Here is a 16,845-nt window from a genome sequence, read left to right on the forward strand (position 1 = left end):
TTTAAACTTGAAAGGTATGTTTGGCTTAAAAGAATAGAGTTGTCAAGGATGTTCATCACGAATTTATGTCTAATAATGAAAAAATGGGAAGCCATTTAAATGTCCTCCTGTAAGAAACTGATTTATTAAGTCAGCACAGCATTGCATTAGAATACTCTGCGGCATTAAAATTATGCTTCTAGAGGATATTTAGTGACAAGAAAAATGTTCATCCTAAAATGTTAAATAAAAGAAAAGCAATTAAGAAAACGTACACGCTATGATTCCACACTAGAAAAAAAGCGAAATACATGTATATAGGCAAAGGAGCGCCAGAAGCAACAGCTTCCCGATGGGAATCGGGAGGAGAGGAAAGAAGTGATTTTCTTCCCATAAGTCGTTCTAAGTTTCCATCCACGATTATGTACTGCCTTTAGCTCTGAAAATACTAAGAAGTCCTCGGGGTGGTGGGAGGTGCGCGCCCACGGGGCGGACCACAGAGCCCCCTGGCGGTGCCCCGAGGCCCCGCCCCACGAGGCCAGCCGGCGGGGCGGAGCGCGGAGCCCAAACCCACCCCGGCCGGCGCGGGCACCACCCAGGCCGGCGCGGGCGGTGCCGGACGGACTCGAAGCGCCCGGAGGCCGGGGACGCACCGTCGGCAGCAGCCAGGCAAGCCAAGGGGCCGGGGCCGGGGTCGGCGGGAGTTGGGCAGAGCGGGCCGGCGGGGCCTGACCAGGGCTGGGACGGCATTCCCAAACTTTCTCGGAGTGCCCGCGTGGGGATCTGTCGCCCTCGAGTTGCAGTTTCGCTTTCCCTGTGCGGCTCGGGAGGCCAAGGGGCGCCTCCTTAGCCTTGGGAGCCCAGCTATCGGGCCAGGGTCTGAGTGCGTCATGTCCCCTTCTTTCTGGCGCGTGTCTGTCCCAGGGCGTGTCCATAGAGCCAGTCTGAGTGGCCAGCTGTGCGTGGTATGAGGGCTTCCATGGCCCTCACCTGGGAGGAGGGGGAGGGGAGGCGCAGAGAATGACCCTGAGCACCCTGGTGTCAGCCTTGCTGTAGACAGGTGAATGAGAACTTGAGCGAGCTGGGAAAAGGTGGGGGTCCTAGCCCACCGTCGCGGTGGAAGCGGCTCACAGCCCAAGTCCTTGGCTGGGGAAGTGGCCACTCTTGTCACCATAATTTTGCCCCAGCCCACCTGCTTCTAGCCACTGCCCCAGGCTGGGTTCAGAAAGGTACAGGGAAGTACCACCCTCTTGGTCTCTGTGGGTCAGAGTAAAAACCAAACAGGAAAATGGGAAATGGGAAAACAAGTGGAGACTGGGGAAGGAGCCAGGGAATGGTGGGAGGGCAAGGAGACCAAGGCTGCTGGGAGATCGGCCTTCATCTTGTGAGTCTGGATCAGCCCCTGTCCTCTGGGCATTGCCACCCCCTCTCACCTTACACCCCTGTGTGGTGTCCATCGGGTGGGATTCTCCTTTAAGAAACTGGATGTGGGGTGAGTGGGAGTAGGCCTGGGAACTAGGGTCAGAGCCAGATGTCATGGAAGGTCCTTCAGGTGTCCAGTTCTCTGGGCCTGTGAAATATTCATCTCACTGGTGAGCTTTGGTTTCAAAGCTGGTGCCTGTGGCCTGGCCAGCGGTAGAGGGGGAGCCAGGTGCTTCCCTGGGGCTGCTTTGTCTGGGATAAAGGGGCAGCCATACTTCCTCTTCACCTGCCTGCTCTCCCCGTCTCTCCAGTCATGAGGACCCAAAAAGAGACTCAGTGTATAACTTAGAAAGAAGTGGTGGGACCATATGGTGGCAGGACCCTGGCTTCCTGTCTTCTTGAGCCATGACCTCAAGGCCTCCCTTATAAAAATAAAAATGGGCACGTCAGAGAGGTAATGATGGGTTACAGCCTAAGTGTGGGGAGAACCTCATGTCATGAGCTGGGGTAATAGCCATCTCAGCCCAGCCTTCTCCAATGGGAACAGGGCCCTCAGCTGGAAGCCACCTACCTCAGAGCACTTCCATCCCCCAAACTCTCATCCTGGGCCCTTGAGAAAGAGCGGAAGCCCCAGAGAAGGGACACACACTTGTATGTCCTCCAAGGGCTGCATCAGGAGGGCCATGCAGCTCTCTGGGAAGAAAGCCTCTGCTAACAATATGGTGAACCCTGGGGCTTTCTCTTGGGAATGTTGTGGAGGGGATGGCCCTGAGAATCCTCCAACCATAAGATTATAGGATTCTAGGCCAAAACCTAGGTCCTGTTTTGAAGTAGAGAGGATATCCAGAAGTCCACAGGCCACTGTGCCAGGTACTTAGAGGGTACTTAATACACTGGCCAGGTAGGAAGGTAAGAATGAGTCCTTATTCTCATATATACTTTGTATTTTTTTTCCCATCACATAGGGTGATGTTAGGGATTGCCAGCCTCTGGGTTCTATGCTAGTTGGAGATGTCCACCGGCCTTTGGTAATAAATCCCATGGTGAAGATTTTAACAGCAGCTGGCTGGGGGAGAAGAGCAAGAATCCTCACAGAGGATCTTGGCATTGAGCTGACTCTCTTGAGAGTGAGGGGGCTTGGCTGTACTTAATGTGACTCCTGAGGGACTGGGTAAGGACGGGTTTTCAGATATGATGAGTTATAAACCATTCTCAAGGTTGGGTCTATCTGTGAAACAAAGGCTGAAAAGGCCTGCTCAGCACCCCCAGGATATTTAGGTGCACCCTGATAAAGATGTGGCAGACCTGAAGAAACACTGGGTGAGTTGAAGTTGAACAGATTCATTTATTGCAGGACTTCTCAGAGGCTTAACATGCCATTGTGTCCTGTGAGTTCCCAGAAGTGGATGTGGGTTGGTTTTCAGACTTAACTGTTTTCAGAGCTCATCTATTAACATCTCCTGGGGAAATTAATTAAAACACTGGGAAATGCCTGGCTAGGAGATTCGAGCTTTCCACTCTCTGGTTCTGGGTAACTGGTCCCTCCTCTCCCCCATGTGGGAGATTTGGGGGAAGAGGAAGCCAAAGGAGGTGATATGTCTGGAGTCCCATAACTGGTTATATTGACAGAGTTAGAACTTGAACCCAGGTCTCTTGACTTTATGCCTCGTACTCTTTCTTCCCTACAGTAGCACACTGTTTTTCTGCAGGATCTTGGGTAAGTAAGCTCCCAGGAGGTGCTGGTCAGAGCATCCAGAGGGCAATATGGGGGCAATTTAGGAGGAGAGGGAGCTAGAACCTCCCATGTGCCTCTGCCTCTGTGGACATCTCCAGACCAGTTTCATATCAGTAGTGACCCCAGCCTAATTCTTTCAGAAGCAGGTCATGCTGCTCTGAAGCCTTCTGTTCTGGTCTGTTAGTTGATTCAGAATCAGAGACTGTTAGAGTTGGAATAGTCTTTGGTCTTTTGGTCAGTATACTCGTTTTACGGAGGAGCAAACAGTCCAGAGATGCAGAGTGGCCTACTTTGACTCACACAGTGGAGTTAAGACCAGAGTCAGAACAAGAACTCAGCCCCCTGCCTCCTAACCCAGGCCTCTGGCATGGATGAACTTTCTACAATGGACTTTGCCCATTTTTCTGCTATGGGACCTTAGAATTTTTCTCTGAATGTCCATTTTCTCATCTGTGGAGTAGTGATAAGAATATGTGGGGATGAGATGTGCCTTAGTACCAGTACTAAGTACACAGTACTTACTACTGTAGGTGGTTTTCTTCCTTTCCTGCCCACTACAGGGAAGGGTTAGAATGCCTTCTGCATTGTGAGTTGTTAATCAACCATCTACCTCTCTGTCCTAATCTTGAAGTTCAACTGAAAGGCTACAGAAGCTGAAACACAAAGAGGTGGATAAGGGCTGTGTTTCTGCAGCCCCATCCAGCCCAGTTAATGGCTTCTTTCTCTATCTGCAATCCCAGGCTGTTCTGACCACTGCCTTGGCTGGGGTCTCTGAGATGACCTGCACTGATGACACAGTTCTACTCCCAGAGAAGGCTGATGGGGCATCTCCAGGGCCTGGTCTTCCCATGCTCTCCAGGGTGGCTTCCCCTTCCTTGGAGACTGGAGCCAGCCATCTCAGTCTCTGATCCTCTAGAGAGAGGCCACCCTGGCTAGAGGCCAGGGCTGGGAGGGAAGTGATGGGTTACCAGTCTTATCTATTTCTGAGCAGGCAGCCACAGAGTACTGGGGAGAAGGGTGGCTTGTTCTGGCTTTTCCTCAGAATGGAAGTTCCCAGCCCATGACCAAGAGGCCTGTTGTAGGCTGGGCAAGAACTTTCTTGGCTCTGTGGTTTCCTCCTCTGTCAAATGACCAGATGATTTTTGAAGTCCGTGCCAGCTCTGACGATACAGTTTTTAGGTCCTCCTAAGTGTCATGCTATAATTCCAGAGGCCAGGAAGACAGAAGGATAAGGGCCTTTGGTCTGTGTGCATCAGGCCTGGTGACTAGCCTGACGCTCTGGGTGTATCCTTTTACTCCTGTGCCCTCGTGGCTAAGTGCTGGGGTAGGAGGGTGAAGTGTTTTCTTGGGTGAGGGGAGAGCAGGAGGGTAGGGGTAGGCACAGGAAAAGGGAGGTAAGGAGACTGTCACAAGAGATCTGGTCACAGCGGGCCAGGGGCTGGGGCTCCTGTGCCTGCTGGGTGGGGTTTCCTGAGATGTGCACCCTGAGTTATTCTTTCCATTCTGGCTTTGGGCTTCTGTTCCTGGCAGGGCAGACGGCAGGCTGCCTGGACCAGTCAGCTGCTCCTTTCTGCCCCTCCCTCCAGCACACACCCTCTAGCTGCAATGCCAGTAACTCAGGCCTCCTCTCTGGAGGAGCCTTAACCCTTCAGGTGCCCCTAGAGGAGCCTGAGCCTGGGCCTCAGCTGGTGGCCACAGTGTGATGGTTCCAGGGGAAGGAAATGCTTCCTCAAGGCTGCATCTGAAAACCTCGACAGCCAAGAAGTCCTGCGTTGGAGGCCCCCCCCTTGCCCCACCCTGCTGCTGTGATGGCTGGGTCTGATGGCTGTGGCCTGTAGGAGGAAGGAGAGGTTCTGGCTCCTTCCTGTTGGGCAGGCGATGGGGGCCATGAGAATGAGGAGCAAACTTAGGTTTGTAACTCGGCAAGGATGGGCAAGTCTGAATGTCTTGATAACAGGCATTGTGCGGAAGAATGATCTAATAGTGCAAGTTGCCTGCAAGCAGAGCAGCCTTGCCCCCTGTTGCTGGAGTGTGTTCAGTAGAAGCTGAATGCCCACTGTGTTTAACAAAGAATGTTCAGGCTTCCAGTGGGAACCTTAAAGGTCCTTTTTAGCCCCTGGAGATTGAGCTCCTCCAGTAACTTCCAGCGGAACTCAGATGACCTGATTCCCTGTGTCTAGTCTTTGGGCATCTCATCATCCCCACTCTGTCTCTGGGTTTTCCGCCTCCTTTTCCTCTCCTTTCCTTTCTACATTCTTCTCCAGCTCCCATCTTCAGTCATAGCTATGAGAGTAAACACTGACCATTTTCCCCTTTCCCTACTCCCTAGGCAGATGCCAGCCCCAGACCTCATCCCTAGCTGAGGCCTGGATGATGTGGAAGTGGCAGGGCCCTCATGTAGGTGGGGCAGCAACCAGGGCACAGGTTCAGAAGCTGCCAATGCTGGCAGCCCTGGGCCTGAGGTTCTTACCTGTCTGGCATTGCTCAGAGGTGAGTGTGGCTGAGCTCAGCCACTCCCCAGACTGGTCTGGACACTCTCTCCCTCTTCTGTGCCCAGGTCTCTGTACCAGAGAACTCCAGTAGTCCAGGCCCCCGGCCCAGCTTTGTGACCAAGCGTAGGTCATTCAAATCCCTGCACTGTGGCTGTCTGGGTGGTAAAGTGAGGGGGGTGGCTTGCCTTAGATGGGTGAGTTTCCTTTCAGCTCTGATGATTCAGAATCTCTCTCCGACCACCGTCTTCCCCTGGTGGTCATGGAGGGCTGGGGGACTGGGGGATTATGGAGGGGGCTGGAGAAGGTTCAGTGTCCACTTGCTACACAAGCTTTCTGTTGTCATTAGAGGGTCTTCAGCAGGAAGCTGTGAGAGGTGATGATAAGTTTGGATAGACAGGGTATCCGAACAGGGGATTAGAGCAGGGGGTCTAAGAGCACAGCTCGAGTCCATCCAGGATCATCGTGTCTTCATCACGCCCTAGCTAAGTAACCTTGAGCAAGTGACCTACTCCTTTCAAGCCTCTACTTCCATCATTTGTAAAAAGTGATCATAACATTACCCACCTGTTGGGTTTCTGTAAGGATTAATGAAACAATAAAATAGCCACTCTTACTGTCTCTCAGGGGTCAGCATGATTCTAACTGCTATATATGTATTTTTCCAACAAGTCTGTGGAGGGTACTGTTACAGTGTTAAGCCCCTTTTCCAGGTGGATTAACTGAGGCATAGTGAAACGGTCAGTTCCGGTCTCTGGTGAACATGGGCTGGTGGTTGAGCCCCTAGAGAACTGGACTGTGCCCTGCTCTGTGGCCAGCAGGTAGGCTGCTGGTGAACTCTGAAACCAGGGGAGGCAGAGGGAGGGCGAGGGAGTCCCTGTGAGTCAGCAGCCCTTGGAGCTGGACCGGGACCCTGAAGTCCCCGCAGCCCATCTCAGCCTGACCTTCCTCTCCATGATTCACCCTGCATCCTGTGGCCGCAGCCCCTTTGGTCTGGGAGGGACCTGTTCGCCTGGCTCAGCTTAGAGGGAAGGAGGGAGAAGCAGCAGCTGGCTGGTCAAAGGGCAGGCCCACATCTTGCCCAGCTCCCATGTATTGCCCAGGCCCCGCGTCTGGGCGTTTGAGGTAGTTCCCAGATCACAGTCTGTTAGAGCTGGAAATGAGCTCAGAGGTCGTCCGGCCCACCCCACCAAGGTGTATGCTGAGGAGGCCGCACAACCTGGTCATGGTGACATCACTATTTGGTGGCCCATCTGGGGCTCCCACCACAGGCCTTTCCCACCAGTTCTCTTGGACTGTGTTCACCCTGGTCACCTGTATACCACCACCCAGAAGGTCGATGCTAGATGCCCCCAGGCACTGAGGTGACAGCAATAATGACAGATAACCCTACTCCAAAGGTAGCCTGCCTGGTCCTCTTCCAGCAAACAGCGCCATTGCCCTGGTGGAGTTGGAAGGGGATTTCTGGAGGGGGTGGGTGGAGGGGTGGAGGGAGAAGGAGCCTCTTGCCTCAGGGCAGAAGAGCCCAGTTTCTCTTTCTTCCTTTTTAAAAAGTCTGTTAGGGAGATTCACGTATTGTAACTACTTGTGATTATTTTCCTACCTTTACATAAGCCCAGAACATTTCAAAAACAGTTCATCTCTTGTTTCTTATGCTCGCAACACTCAGTTTTTGGTCTTCCCTTGCTCTCTCCCGCTACCCTGTTCCATCCACTGTGCTGGACCTTCCCCACCAGCCCACTTTTGCTGCCCTGGTTTGCTGTGTCCCAGCTTCCCTGTCAGGAAGGCCTTCCTGCTTTCTGACCTGACACATTCTTGCTGTTCTGGTCCATTTACTCTGGGAAGATGGAGAACAGCTTTCCTCAAAATAACCCATTTAGAGACCTGGCCTGTTATTCAATCTCTCCTTCCTGCCACCTTCCCTTCTCAGAATTATCCCAGTTGTCACCAGAGAGAAGAGAAAGGACAATCCTTTATCTGATCCCTGAACTACGTGGGGTGCCCTAAAAAGAGAAGCTGGTTCTCTCCTCCTTTCAGCAGAGGTTCTGAATCTGGATCTGGTAGGGGGGGCTTCCTCCCTGTGGGGACCTAAAGGTCTGCCCCTTGGAGATGATCTAGCAGATGGTAGCCTTGTCCAGGGGCCCAGGCTCAGCCAGGGCTTGTCCCTACCAGGGACACAGGGGCCTTCCAGGGACTTCCTCCTTAGCTCTTCCAAAGCCTCCATCCCTGCCACCTCAGAGGGGACCACTAGGCCCAGGGGACATTTATTTGGTGTAAGAGGTATAAAAAACACAGCATAATATAGAGAACACATACATACCCAGGACCCTGAAAGCTTCCATTCTGGTTGTGCATTAACCTGCTACTTCTGTGATCCTAGGGAGGCCCTTCACTGTTCTGGGTCTTGGTTCCCTTATTTGAAATGGGCATTCAGGGCCACACAACCTGGAGGTCCCTCTGATCCCTCCTCCTCCTCATTCCTGAGCGCCCCCTAGCTGTGGAGCTTTTCCTGCTGCAGACAAAGTATGGACTGGATCTTGTGACATGCCTCCTCAGCATACTTCCCTCTCTGCTAGTCACAGGCTCTGGGACAGGCAGGAATCACAGGGACACCAGAGACCCTGGGGTTCAAAATATGTGTTTCCTCCTCCCAGGGGGCTTCAGGGCCCTGCATGTACTGTCCACCCCCTGGCAAGGCCGTGAAGAGAGTGGTGGCTGCCATACGCCCATCTGATACACCTCAATTGTTATTTGAAGTAACCAGAAAGTCCTGTCTCAGGCCTGCCCTTCTGTACAGCCTCCCAGCCCCCAGTAGCTGGCCCCATGCACCCACTTGCCCAAGCCTCTCAGGCGTCTCCTGACTCAGCCACTGTCCACTGTTCATGGATCCCAGCCTGGTGGCTCTGGCTCTGGGGCTGGCTTGTTGTCCTCCACCTCCTCCCCACCCTTCCCTCTGAGCTTTGGCTCCTCCCCAGCTCTGCCTTTCAGGCCTGGGGCTCCTGCCAGCTAGTGCTGGCGCTGGGCTGAGCCCTTCAATGGGTCCCAGCTGGTCTGTGACTCACCAGGATGTTTTGCTGGGGGCCGTGGGGCTTCTTCCCTGATCACTGGAAGGTGTTCATAAGTGAGCACAGAGGAGTTCCAGCCCCTTGACCCCAACCGGTTCCCTGTCTCTCACACCACTGGTGCCCAGTGACTGTTCTGGGCTCCTGCACCAACCCCCCATGTTCCTACAGCAGGAAGCTGCACAGTAAGGAGGGCAGTGGGCGATGGAAAGCTAGCGTGAAGGTGGAGGGCAGGGGCTGAGTTGCTGTGGGGAGGGGCAGGATGGCCTGTGGGCAGTGGATGGCAGGCTGGGATCACTGAGGTCTCCTCTCAGCAGAGGCAGCCTGGCCTGGGGCTGAGCTGGGTCTGGGCATTCATGACTGCTTTTCTCATCTCCCATTTCAGGTCCCAGCAACTGGGGTCTTCCCTCAGCACTTGAGAGGCCATGTCGAACCCCAGTGCCCCTCCTCCGTATGAGGACCGCAACCCTCTGTACCCTGGCCCTCCACCCCAGGGGGGCTACGGGCAGCCATCTGTCCTGCCTGGAGGGTACCCTGCCTACCCTGCCTACCCACAGCCTGGCTACGGTCACCCTGCTGGCTACCCACAGCCTATGCCCCCCATCCACCCGATGCCCATGCACTACGGTGAGTCCCAGAAGGGTAGCTGGGGGTGGGGGTGGGAGGAGGCAGCACTTGTAACAGGAGGCCACCTCCTTTCCTTCCTTTTCAGCTTCCCTTTTAATCTTTTTTCATCTCTTTAGATCTCTCCTTCCATTTCCTCATCTTTGTTACCCAGCATCTAGGCACCCTGCACCCTCACAACCATCCGCTAGTTCCATTTTTCAGCAAGGAGACTGAGTCTGTAAGACATCCCAGAACATGCACGGCAGAAGAGAAAGTGGGTGGGTGAAGCAATTACTTCAGAGATGTTATCTCAGGAGGCTATTTGCATTTCCCAGTTACCCCACCAGATTTGCCTCTTCCAGAGGAACTGCTTTTGAAACCCCAAGTACCTTTTTTTTTTTTTTAACGTTCTCCATGCTGACACATTCTCAGTCTTTAAGGTAACATCTGATTTTTGCAAACATCCAGAAATCATCTGGATGTTTGATAAACATCATGGCAGGTAAATGCTCTGTTTGGTGAGAAATGAGGTGAAGTTCAAATGCAGTGAGACTTCCTACTGGCTTGTGGATTTGAGAGCAGTTCCAAAGGAGGCATTCAAGGAATGTTTTTTGAGCCCCGCAGCATCGCTGGAATCCTGGGCCACAGCCAACTCTCATCTGGTCGTGCGTGTTCTGGTGTGAACACGAGCTCATGGGTTACGTTTACAGCCATGCCTCGTCCTGTGCGCACATGCCCCTGACATGTTTTTCCTTGAGCCCTGGAGTACATGACAGTCTTCATACTCTTCTCCACCCTCCACACATGCATTGTATTTTTATCATTTCTTTCCATTCTTGAGTTCCTTGCTCTGACCCCTCCAACTTCTCTGGCCGATACTCCACAAGCCTTACACCTGCCCAGCTTCCTCACTAGATGGGTGACCTCTTGCTGGCACAGACTGTGTACATTCATTCCCTGAGCACCTGGGTGTGGAAGGTCTGGGCACCATCACCTAGGAGCCCTCAATAAATGCATGCTGATGGAGAGTTCAAACCTAAGCCCCTCGTGACAGGGGCACAGGGCTCCATATGGTGCCCAGGCCAGCTCTGGTCACTCTGAAGGCATCTAGACCTGGTTTGGGTGAGGAGTTCCTGAGTTTCTATCACTTGTCATGGATGAGCTACCTGAGACTCCATTTGAGATCGTATCATGGAGGCTTTGGGATTGAGACCACAAGTCCCAAGTCCCCAGTTGGTCATATGTGATCTGTCCCCAGGCCCAGGCCAGGGCTATGATGGAGAGGAGAGAGCAGTGAGTGACAGTTTTGGACCTGGAGAGTGGGACGACAGGAAAGTCCGACATACCTTCATCCGCAAGGTGAGAGATGGGCTGGCAGGTGAGGGGGTCTGGGAGGTGAGAGGGGTTCTGGGAGGTGAGAGAGGGGCTGGGCTGGGAGGGAGGTGGGTGTACCGGCCCTTGTAGCTGTAGGGATGGGAAGGGGCACTGGTAGCCCTGGGGCACTCATTCCCATGCAAATAGGCTGCTCCTTCCGGGGTCTCACTAGCCCTGCACTCTCCTCAAAGAGGTTCCCAGCTCCTCTGACCCGTGCTCACCTGTCTTTTGCTCCTCTCTTCCTTGAACTTGTTTTGGTGGGGTAGATTCAATCTTGGAAAATCTAGGTGGGTTCTGCCTACGGTTGTGCCTCCCCAAATTCCTTTCTCCTGTTAGACTCTAAGCAACTTGAAGCCAGAAATGATCACACTCGTAGCATCTCTCGACCCTGCAGATGTCAGATGAACTGCTGCAAATGCTGCATGGCTGTGGGGCAGGGGAAGGAGGGAGTGAACTGAGGCCAGATGTAGGACTAGGAGGAGAGAGGTCGAGAAGCAGCTGGAGGTGGGGGTCAGCTCTAAGGGTGGGTCCTGTATCTTAGGAGGTGGCCTGTAGGCCAGGCTGCAGCTGGGGAGTGCTCTCAAGTAGAGAGAGTAGATCCTTCAGAGTTAAGAAGGGGCCCCCTGCCCCCCACTAAAAGATGGGAGGGAGACAGTGGCAGGGTCTTTTGAGCTCTTGGGCCTGGGGCTGGGGAGGGGCCAGGGCTGTGGGGTGCTGACCCGGGCTGCCCACTGGCTGTCTGTTCCAGGTCTACACCATCATCTCCATCCAGCTGCTCCTCACGGTTGCCATCATCGCCATCTTTACCTTTGTGTGAGTCTCTAGGCCTCTCTGCCCTCCCTTGTGAGCTCTGGGCCACCTGCTGGGAGCGTGGGTTGGGGTGGGCCCTTTTCTCAAGAGGAACTGGAAGACAAGTCTGGATACTGCTGATCAGAGAGAGAGAGAGCAGCCGGCTACCCCAGGGGGGTAGACAGGCCCGTGGTGCCATGGTACGACCCCTCTCTGGTCCTCTCCTGCCCCACAGGAGGCCAGTCAGCGAGTTCGTGAGGAGAAACCTGTTTATCTACTACGCGTCCTAGTGAGTCTGTGCTCCTCTCTGCCTGGCGGGGGGGGGGGGGGGAGCAGTAACTGACCAGTGTTTCTCGGGGGCAGGGATCAAAGTACTTTTGGGGAGGGGCCCTCCTTGTTGCTAGCTGTGCTGGGGAGCTGGGGTGTGTGAGACCAGAGTGTGGAGTAACAGCATCATGGAGCTCCTAAGAGCAAGGGAGTGGGAACCTGTGGCAACATGCACCCTGCAGAACCGCCCCATTTCTGTGAGCTTGTCTGCCATGGCCTCCTCTCCAGGTCTTCCCTGGCCAAACCCCATTACAGAGGCTCTCAGTGCCCCTGGCCTCCTGGGTAGCTTCCCCTCAGATTTGCAAACAGCTCTGCGGGCTCCACCCTGCCAGTCTGGTGAGTGTGCCAGGCTGGGCCTGGGGGGGTCCCGGGGGCAGATCGGGCCTGTAGACTCCTTCCTCATTTCTCTCCAGCGCTGTCTTCCTGGCCACCTACCTGACTCTCGCCTGCTGCCAGGGACCCAGGTGAGTCCGAGACTTAGATAATGAGAAGGGAGGCCAAGTGTTTTGGGAAGAAAGGGGAGTTCTTATAACAGTTGAATGGAGACTTACAAACAGGATAGAGGTGAGAGCAGCTGCTGTTCGGGTGTGTACAGAGAACCTTGCCTGTGTGGGATCTACTGAGCTATGGAGCTGTGGTTCTTAGAGCAACCCTGTAAGACATGCAGCATTTTAACCATTTAACAAATAGGAAGAACCCAGGGCCCAAAGAGACTGAGTAACTTTCTCAGTCACACAGGCAGTCAGTGCAGAACTGCAAACAAATCCAGGTCTTTGAGGCTCCACAGCCCCAGCTGTCCCACTGCCCCGTGTGGACCTGCATAGACCACCTGAGCGGTACCAGAGGCCTTGCCGCCCTCCCTCTCCCCAGGTCAAGGTCTAATTCTCTAGGGGCCTGAGCCAAGAACCTCCTTCTGCTAGAGGAGCCTCTGCCCCCCAGGCCCCTAATCACGGTCTCTTCCCCTTCAGACGCCGTTTCCCATGGAACATCATCCTGCTGACCGTCTTTGTAAGTCTAGAAGGGGTGAGGGGGGCGTGCGGGAGGGCTGGTCTCAGGGAAGGGAAGGGGGCATCACTGTGGAAGATGGCCCCGCTGGCCTCAGTGGCTGCAGCGGCCTGGCCCCCGCAGGCCCCGCAGCCGTGCCTCCAGGGCCCTGCCTTCCCTAAGTGTTTCACTCCTGTCTCTATCCTTCCCTCAGACTCTTGCCATGGGCTTCATGACAGGCACCATTTCCAGGTACATTCAGGGACAAACCACCACACCCTTGGCAAGTGTGTAATATGGGCGAATGGGGCATCCTTGGGCTATTCTGGGCAGGATCCTTCCAGAAGTGACTATTTCATACATGCTTACGTCTCTGGTCTCTCTTCACCTGTCCTTCCCCTCAGTGTGTATGGAACCAAAGCCGTCATCATCGCGATGATCATCACTGCTGTGGTGTCCATTTCAGTCACCGTCTTCTGCTTCCAGACCAAGGTAAGGGCCACAGGGCCCCTCCCCAGCCAGCCCGCCCTCTTTCTTATACAGACCTGGCCCTTTTAGCTTGGCCCTCGAGCAGGCCTGGGAAGGCCCACCCCTGTACACCAGGGGTTTCCCCGAGAAACCCTAATCCCCTTTCCCTCCTGTCTGCACCTACAATACTGCATATGGTGTCTGTCCTGAGGAGGGCGTGGCCACCGCATGCCTCCCAGGAGGCAGCCCTGGGGCTCCTGGGGAGGGGAGGCCAGGCCAGCGTGGCTGGGCTGCTCGCTGTGGCACTCATCTGACGGGGGCCGCCTCCTCCCTTCCCGGCAGGTGGACTTCACCTCGTGCACAGGCCTCTTCTGTGTCCTGGGAATTGTGCTGATGGTGACTGGGATTGTCACTGCCATTGTGTTGTCCTTCAAATATGTGAGTGTCCTGGCAGAGCTGGGGTCAAGTGGGCCCAGTGCTTAGAGAAGACTTTCTGTCTAACGTGGTGTATCAGGCCTCACCCACGTCTGGGTGAGCTCTGACTTCCAGAACCTCTCGACTGGCTACCAAAGGCACTCAGGCTGAAGCGCCATCCTTTGGGTCAGGTATTGTCTCTATCTGGAGACAGAAGGCCCTGGGAGCCGTAGTACCTGAGACTCTGGACAGCATGGAACTCCTGTGGGAAGTAGTGGATGAGGTCTGTCCGGCAGCTGCTGTCAGGTTCTAGGAGGCAAACTGGGAGGGGAACGCAGAGGACTGAGAAGATGGGCTTAGATGGAAGGGACCTCAGGAACCACTGTAGCCAACTACTCTTTTATTTCAGTCAGTTGGAGAATGTGAGGCCCTAGGCTGGGAGCCTCACGGTGGGACCGAGAGAACAGTGCTGGGAGGGGAGGCCTGTTAACATGAGGGCTGCCTGCCTTTCTGTAGACAGGTACCTGGATGGCTTTGAGCAGGGCTGCCCTGGAGTGCTCCCTGATTCTGATACTCTGATAATCAGGGTGGTTGGGGGGCTTCCCTCCCAGGCTGGGCTGCAGGAATCATTCTAGTGAATGCTGACCATGACTAGCGGAAAGTTGACAGGGCTTTTCAGCCAGTGCGTGCCTGGTTCTGTCTGCCTAGAGCTCTAACTCAGCCACCTTCCTTTTTCCAAAAGTGTAATGGGCACTTCTGATGTTCCTTAACTAACTTTGGAGATTGGTTTTACATGGCCATTGGAGGATGGCCTCTGTTTTCCTGCCAAACAGGTTACCATTCTTCATTTCTTCCAGTACTTGGAAGGCCGAAGTAGTCCTCGCATGCAGCTGGCCCTCGAGCCAAGGATCATGTAGTAGATCCTTCCTGGATCTCCCCACTTGGATCCAGAATCCCAGGGGAAGCTGGTCCTGAGGCTTGCCTCGGTCAGTGTTTTGCTGAGATTTCTAACGTCAACCCTGTCCCCTCTCCCCAGATTTACTGGCTGCACATGGTCTATGCTGCTCTGGGGGCCATTTGCTTCACTTTGGTGAGTAAGGCCCTGCCTCCTCTAGGAAGGGGAGCTCGGGGGCTGGAGGGGAAGAACTGGGTCGATGGAGCATCAATGTAGGCTGCAGGAGGCAGGGAGTGGCGCCACAGCTGCCCTTCCCTCTCCCCACTGTCAAGAGGTTTCATTGATTTTCTGGGCATTCCTACAATCTCTTGTTCATTATGCCTACTCCTGAATCCTCAGCAGGCTCTGTTATAGACAGTGATGTATCCATCCCCCTTTTTAGACTGTGAACTGCTGGAGGACAGAGACCAAGTGCTGTGCTCTTTATTATCCTGTCCTCTTGAGCACACTGCATGGGACAGATCTGCTGACCTGACACAAGCTCTGGCCACTGAGCCCTGGTCCTTACCCATGCCTTCCCTGTCCCCGTAGTTCCTGGCTTACGACACGCAGCTGGTCCTGGGGAACCGGAAGCACACAATCAGCCCGGAGGACTACATCACTGGCGCCCTTCAGATCTACACGGACATCATCTACATCTTCACCTTTGTGCTGCAGCTGGTGGGGGATCGCAATTAAGGAGCACCCCTCATTCCGCCCCATCTTGGGCTCTCTCTTCCCTATTGGGCTGGGCCCTGTGACCCAGGTCTGGGCCTTAGGCCCCTTTCCTTCCCCTGAAGTAATATATACCGAGTTTCCTTTCTGTCCTGGGATGGGTGGCCTCTCTGGCTGTGGACATGCAGGTACCTGGTGGGCTGGAGGAACTGGGGACAGACTAACTTGCCTTTGTAGATCCGGCAGGGACTAGTGCCTTCTCCTTCCACCCCAGTACATGGCACCAAATTCTTCTGAACAGCTGGGGTTGGAGGAGGAGGGATAAAAAGAACCTGGTCTGTAGCTAAAAGGGAATATGAGAAAAGCAAAGTAACTTCGAAGTGATGAGGTATGCCCTCTTACCTCTACCACAGGCTTCTGGGTTCAGTAGCTAGAGCTCTTTCCTCCCTGAACCCCCAGCAAAGCCAGGGAGCTTTGTCCCCAGCCTCCTGAGCTCAGGCTGTTAACCCTGTACTTCTCTGCCACCCCTTGGTGCCTTCCAGCTCAGGAAGGTAAGAGAGATCTGTGCCCACAGCTCTCCCCTGCTATAATCCCTCTTCTTCTGTGACAGGTATATGCTGTTTAGCTGGGTTGGGGTTAGGGAGGAGGAGGAGAGCGAGCGGAGGCAAGCACAGGGGCCAGTATGGAGCAGCATCTGCCCTGGGCCTCCTCGTGGCTGTGCTGGTGGAGAGAGCAGGTCCATCTGCAGCCATTGGGTCACATTCTCCTAAGCTGCCTGGGGCCTCCCTGGGTGCCTCATGTCTCTGGCCACGCGGACCTCTTGTTCCCTGTGCTCAGGCTGCTCAGAACAGAAAGTGAAGGGCAAAGGTCAGGAGATGAGGTTTGTTGCATGGTAAGTGTGGCAGGAGGGAACCTAGGTGAAGAGAGACTGCAGGGGAACAGGGAAGGTGCCTCGGGGTCCTCCACTGGGTCAGAGGGATATGGAAGCCTCTGTGGCACCCATGGAGACTTGTTCTCCCTTCAGCTAACTGGGGTGGGGTGACCCTGGGAGGAAGGAGATGTCCCCTCTCAGTTTGTTCTTAACTCACGCTGGGGGATTTTAGACTTGAGTTCCACCTCTCCAGCCAGCTACTACTTCTGAGATACCAAGTGCCACCGGCTGGACTGGGGAAGGGGGCAGATGTCACTCTATCCCACAGGGGTGGAAACCAAAGCAGCTCAAGGGTATAATCCGGACTTCTCTGTTAAGTACTTGATCCTAAATATATCACAGAAAAGGATGTAACTAGAAATGTAATAAAGTTTTATGTTTAGAACTTAAAACCCAGTTTGGCTCTGGTTTTCTTTACTTTAAAAGGTGTTAGCTTTGGGATATGGGTCTTGTTTTGCCCAAAGCATCTACTCCCTACCTTTGCATTCTGGCCTAGTGTCTCCCACCTTTTCTACAAGATATGCAAACACACTTTGTCCCAGCAGAGCTGGGCCCTCCTGGGAGGTTCAGGTTTAGAACCCCTGTCTCAGAAATCACTAGCAAAGTCCCTTTTACAAACAAGGAAACAGGCCCAGAGAGACCTAGTCATTTGGCCT

General features: G+C 54.2%; 2 protein-coding genes across 2 annotated transcripts in view; one reads left to right on the forward strand and one right to left on the reverse strand.

Moving 5' to 3' along the window:
• Positions 1-16,845, reverse strand: part of PNKD (PNKD metallo-beta-lactamase domain containing) — a 56,933-nt gene that overhangs the window by 37,105 nt on the left and 2,983 nt on the right. The window lies entirely within an intron of this gene.
• TMBIM1 (transmembrane BAX inhibitor motif containing 1) lies at positions 493-16,581 on the forward strand. Its single transcript, XM_037016015.2, has 12 exons — positions 493-648; positions 9,073-9,314; positions 10,552-10,652; positions 11,416-11,480; positions 11,692-11,745; positions 12,197-12,247; positions 12,752-12,791; positions 12,982-13,019; positions 13,172-13,259; positions 13,578-13,673; positions 14,686-14,739; positions 15,136-16,581. Exons 2-12 carry the CDS (start codon positions 9,113-9,115, stop codon positions 15,280-15,282), a joined length of 936 nt encoding a protein of 311 aa, XP_036871910.2. The 5' UTR covers positions 493-648; positions 9,073-9,112; the 3' UTR covers positions 15,283-16,581.

The sequence above is a fragment of the Manis javanica genome, chromosome 12, assembly GCF_040802235.1.
Source record: "Manis javanica isolate MJ-LG chromosome 12, MJ_LKY, whole genome shotgun sequence".
Classification (NCBI taxonomy): Eukaryota; Metazoa; Chordata; class Mammalia; order Pholidota; family Manidae; genus Manis; species Manis javanica.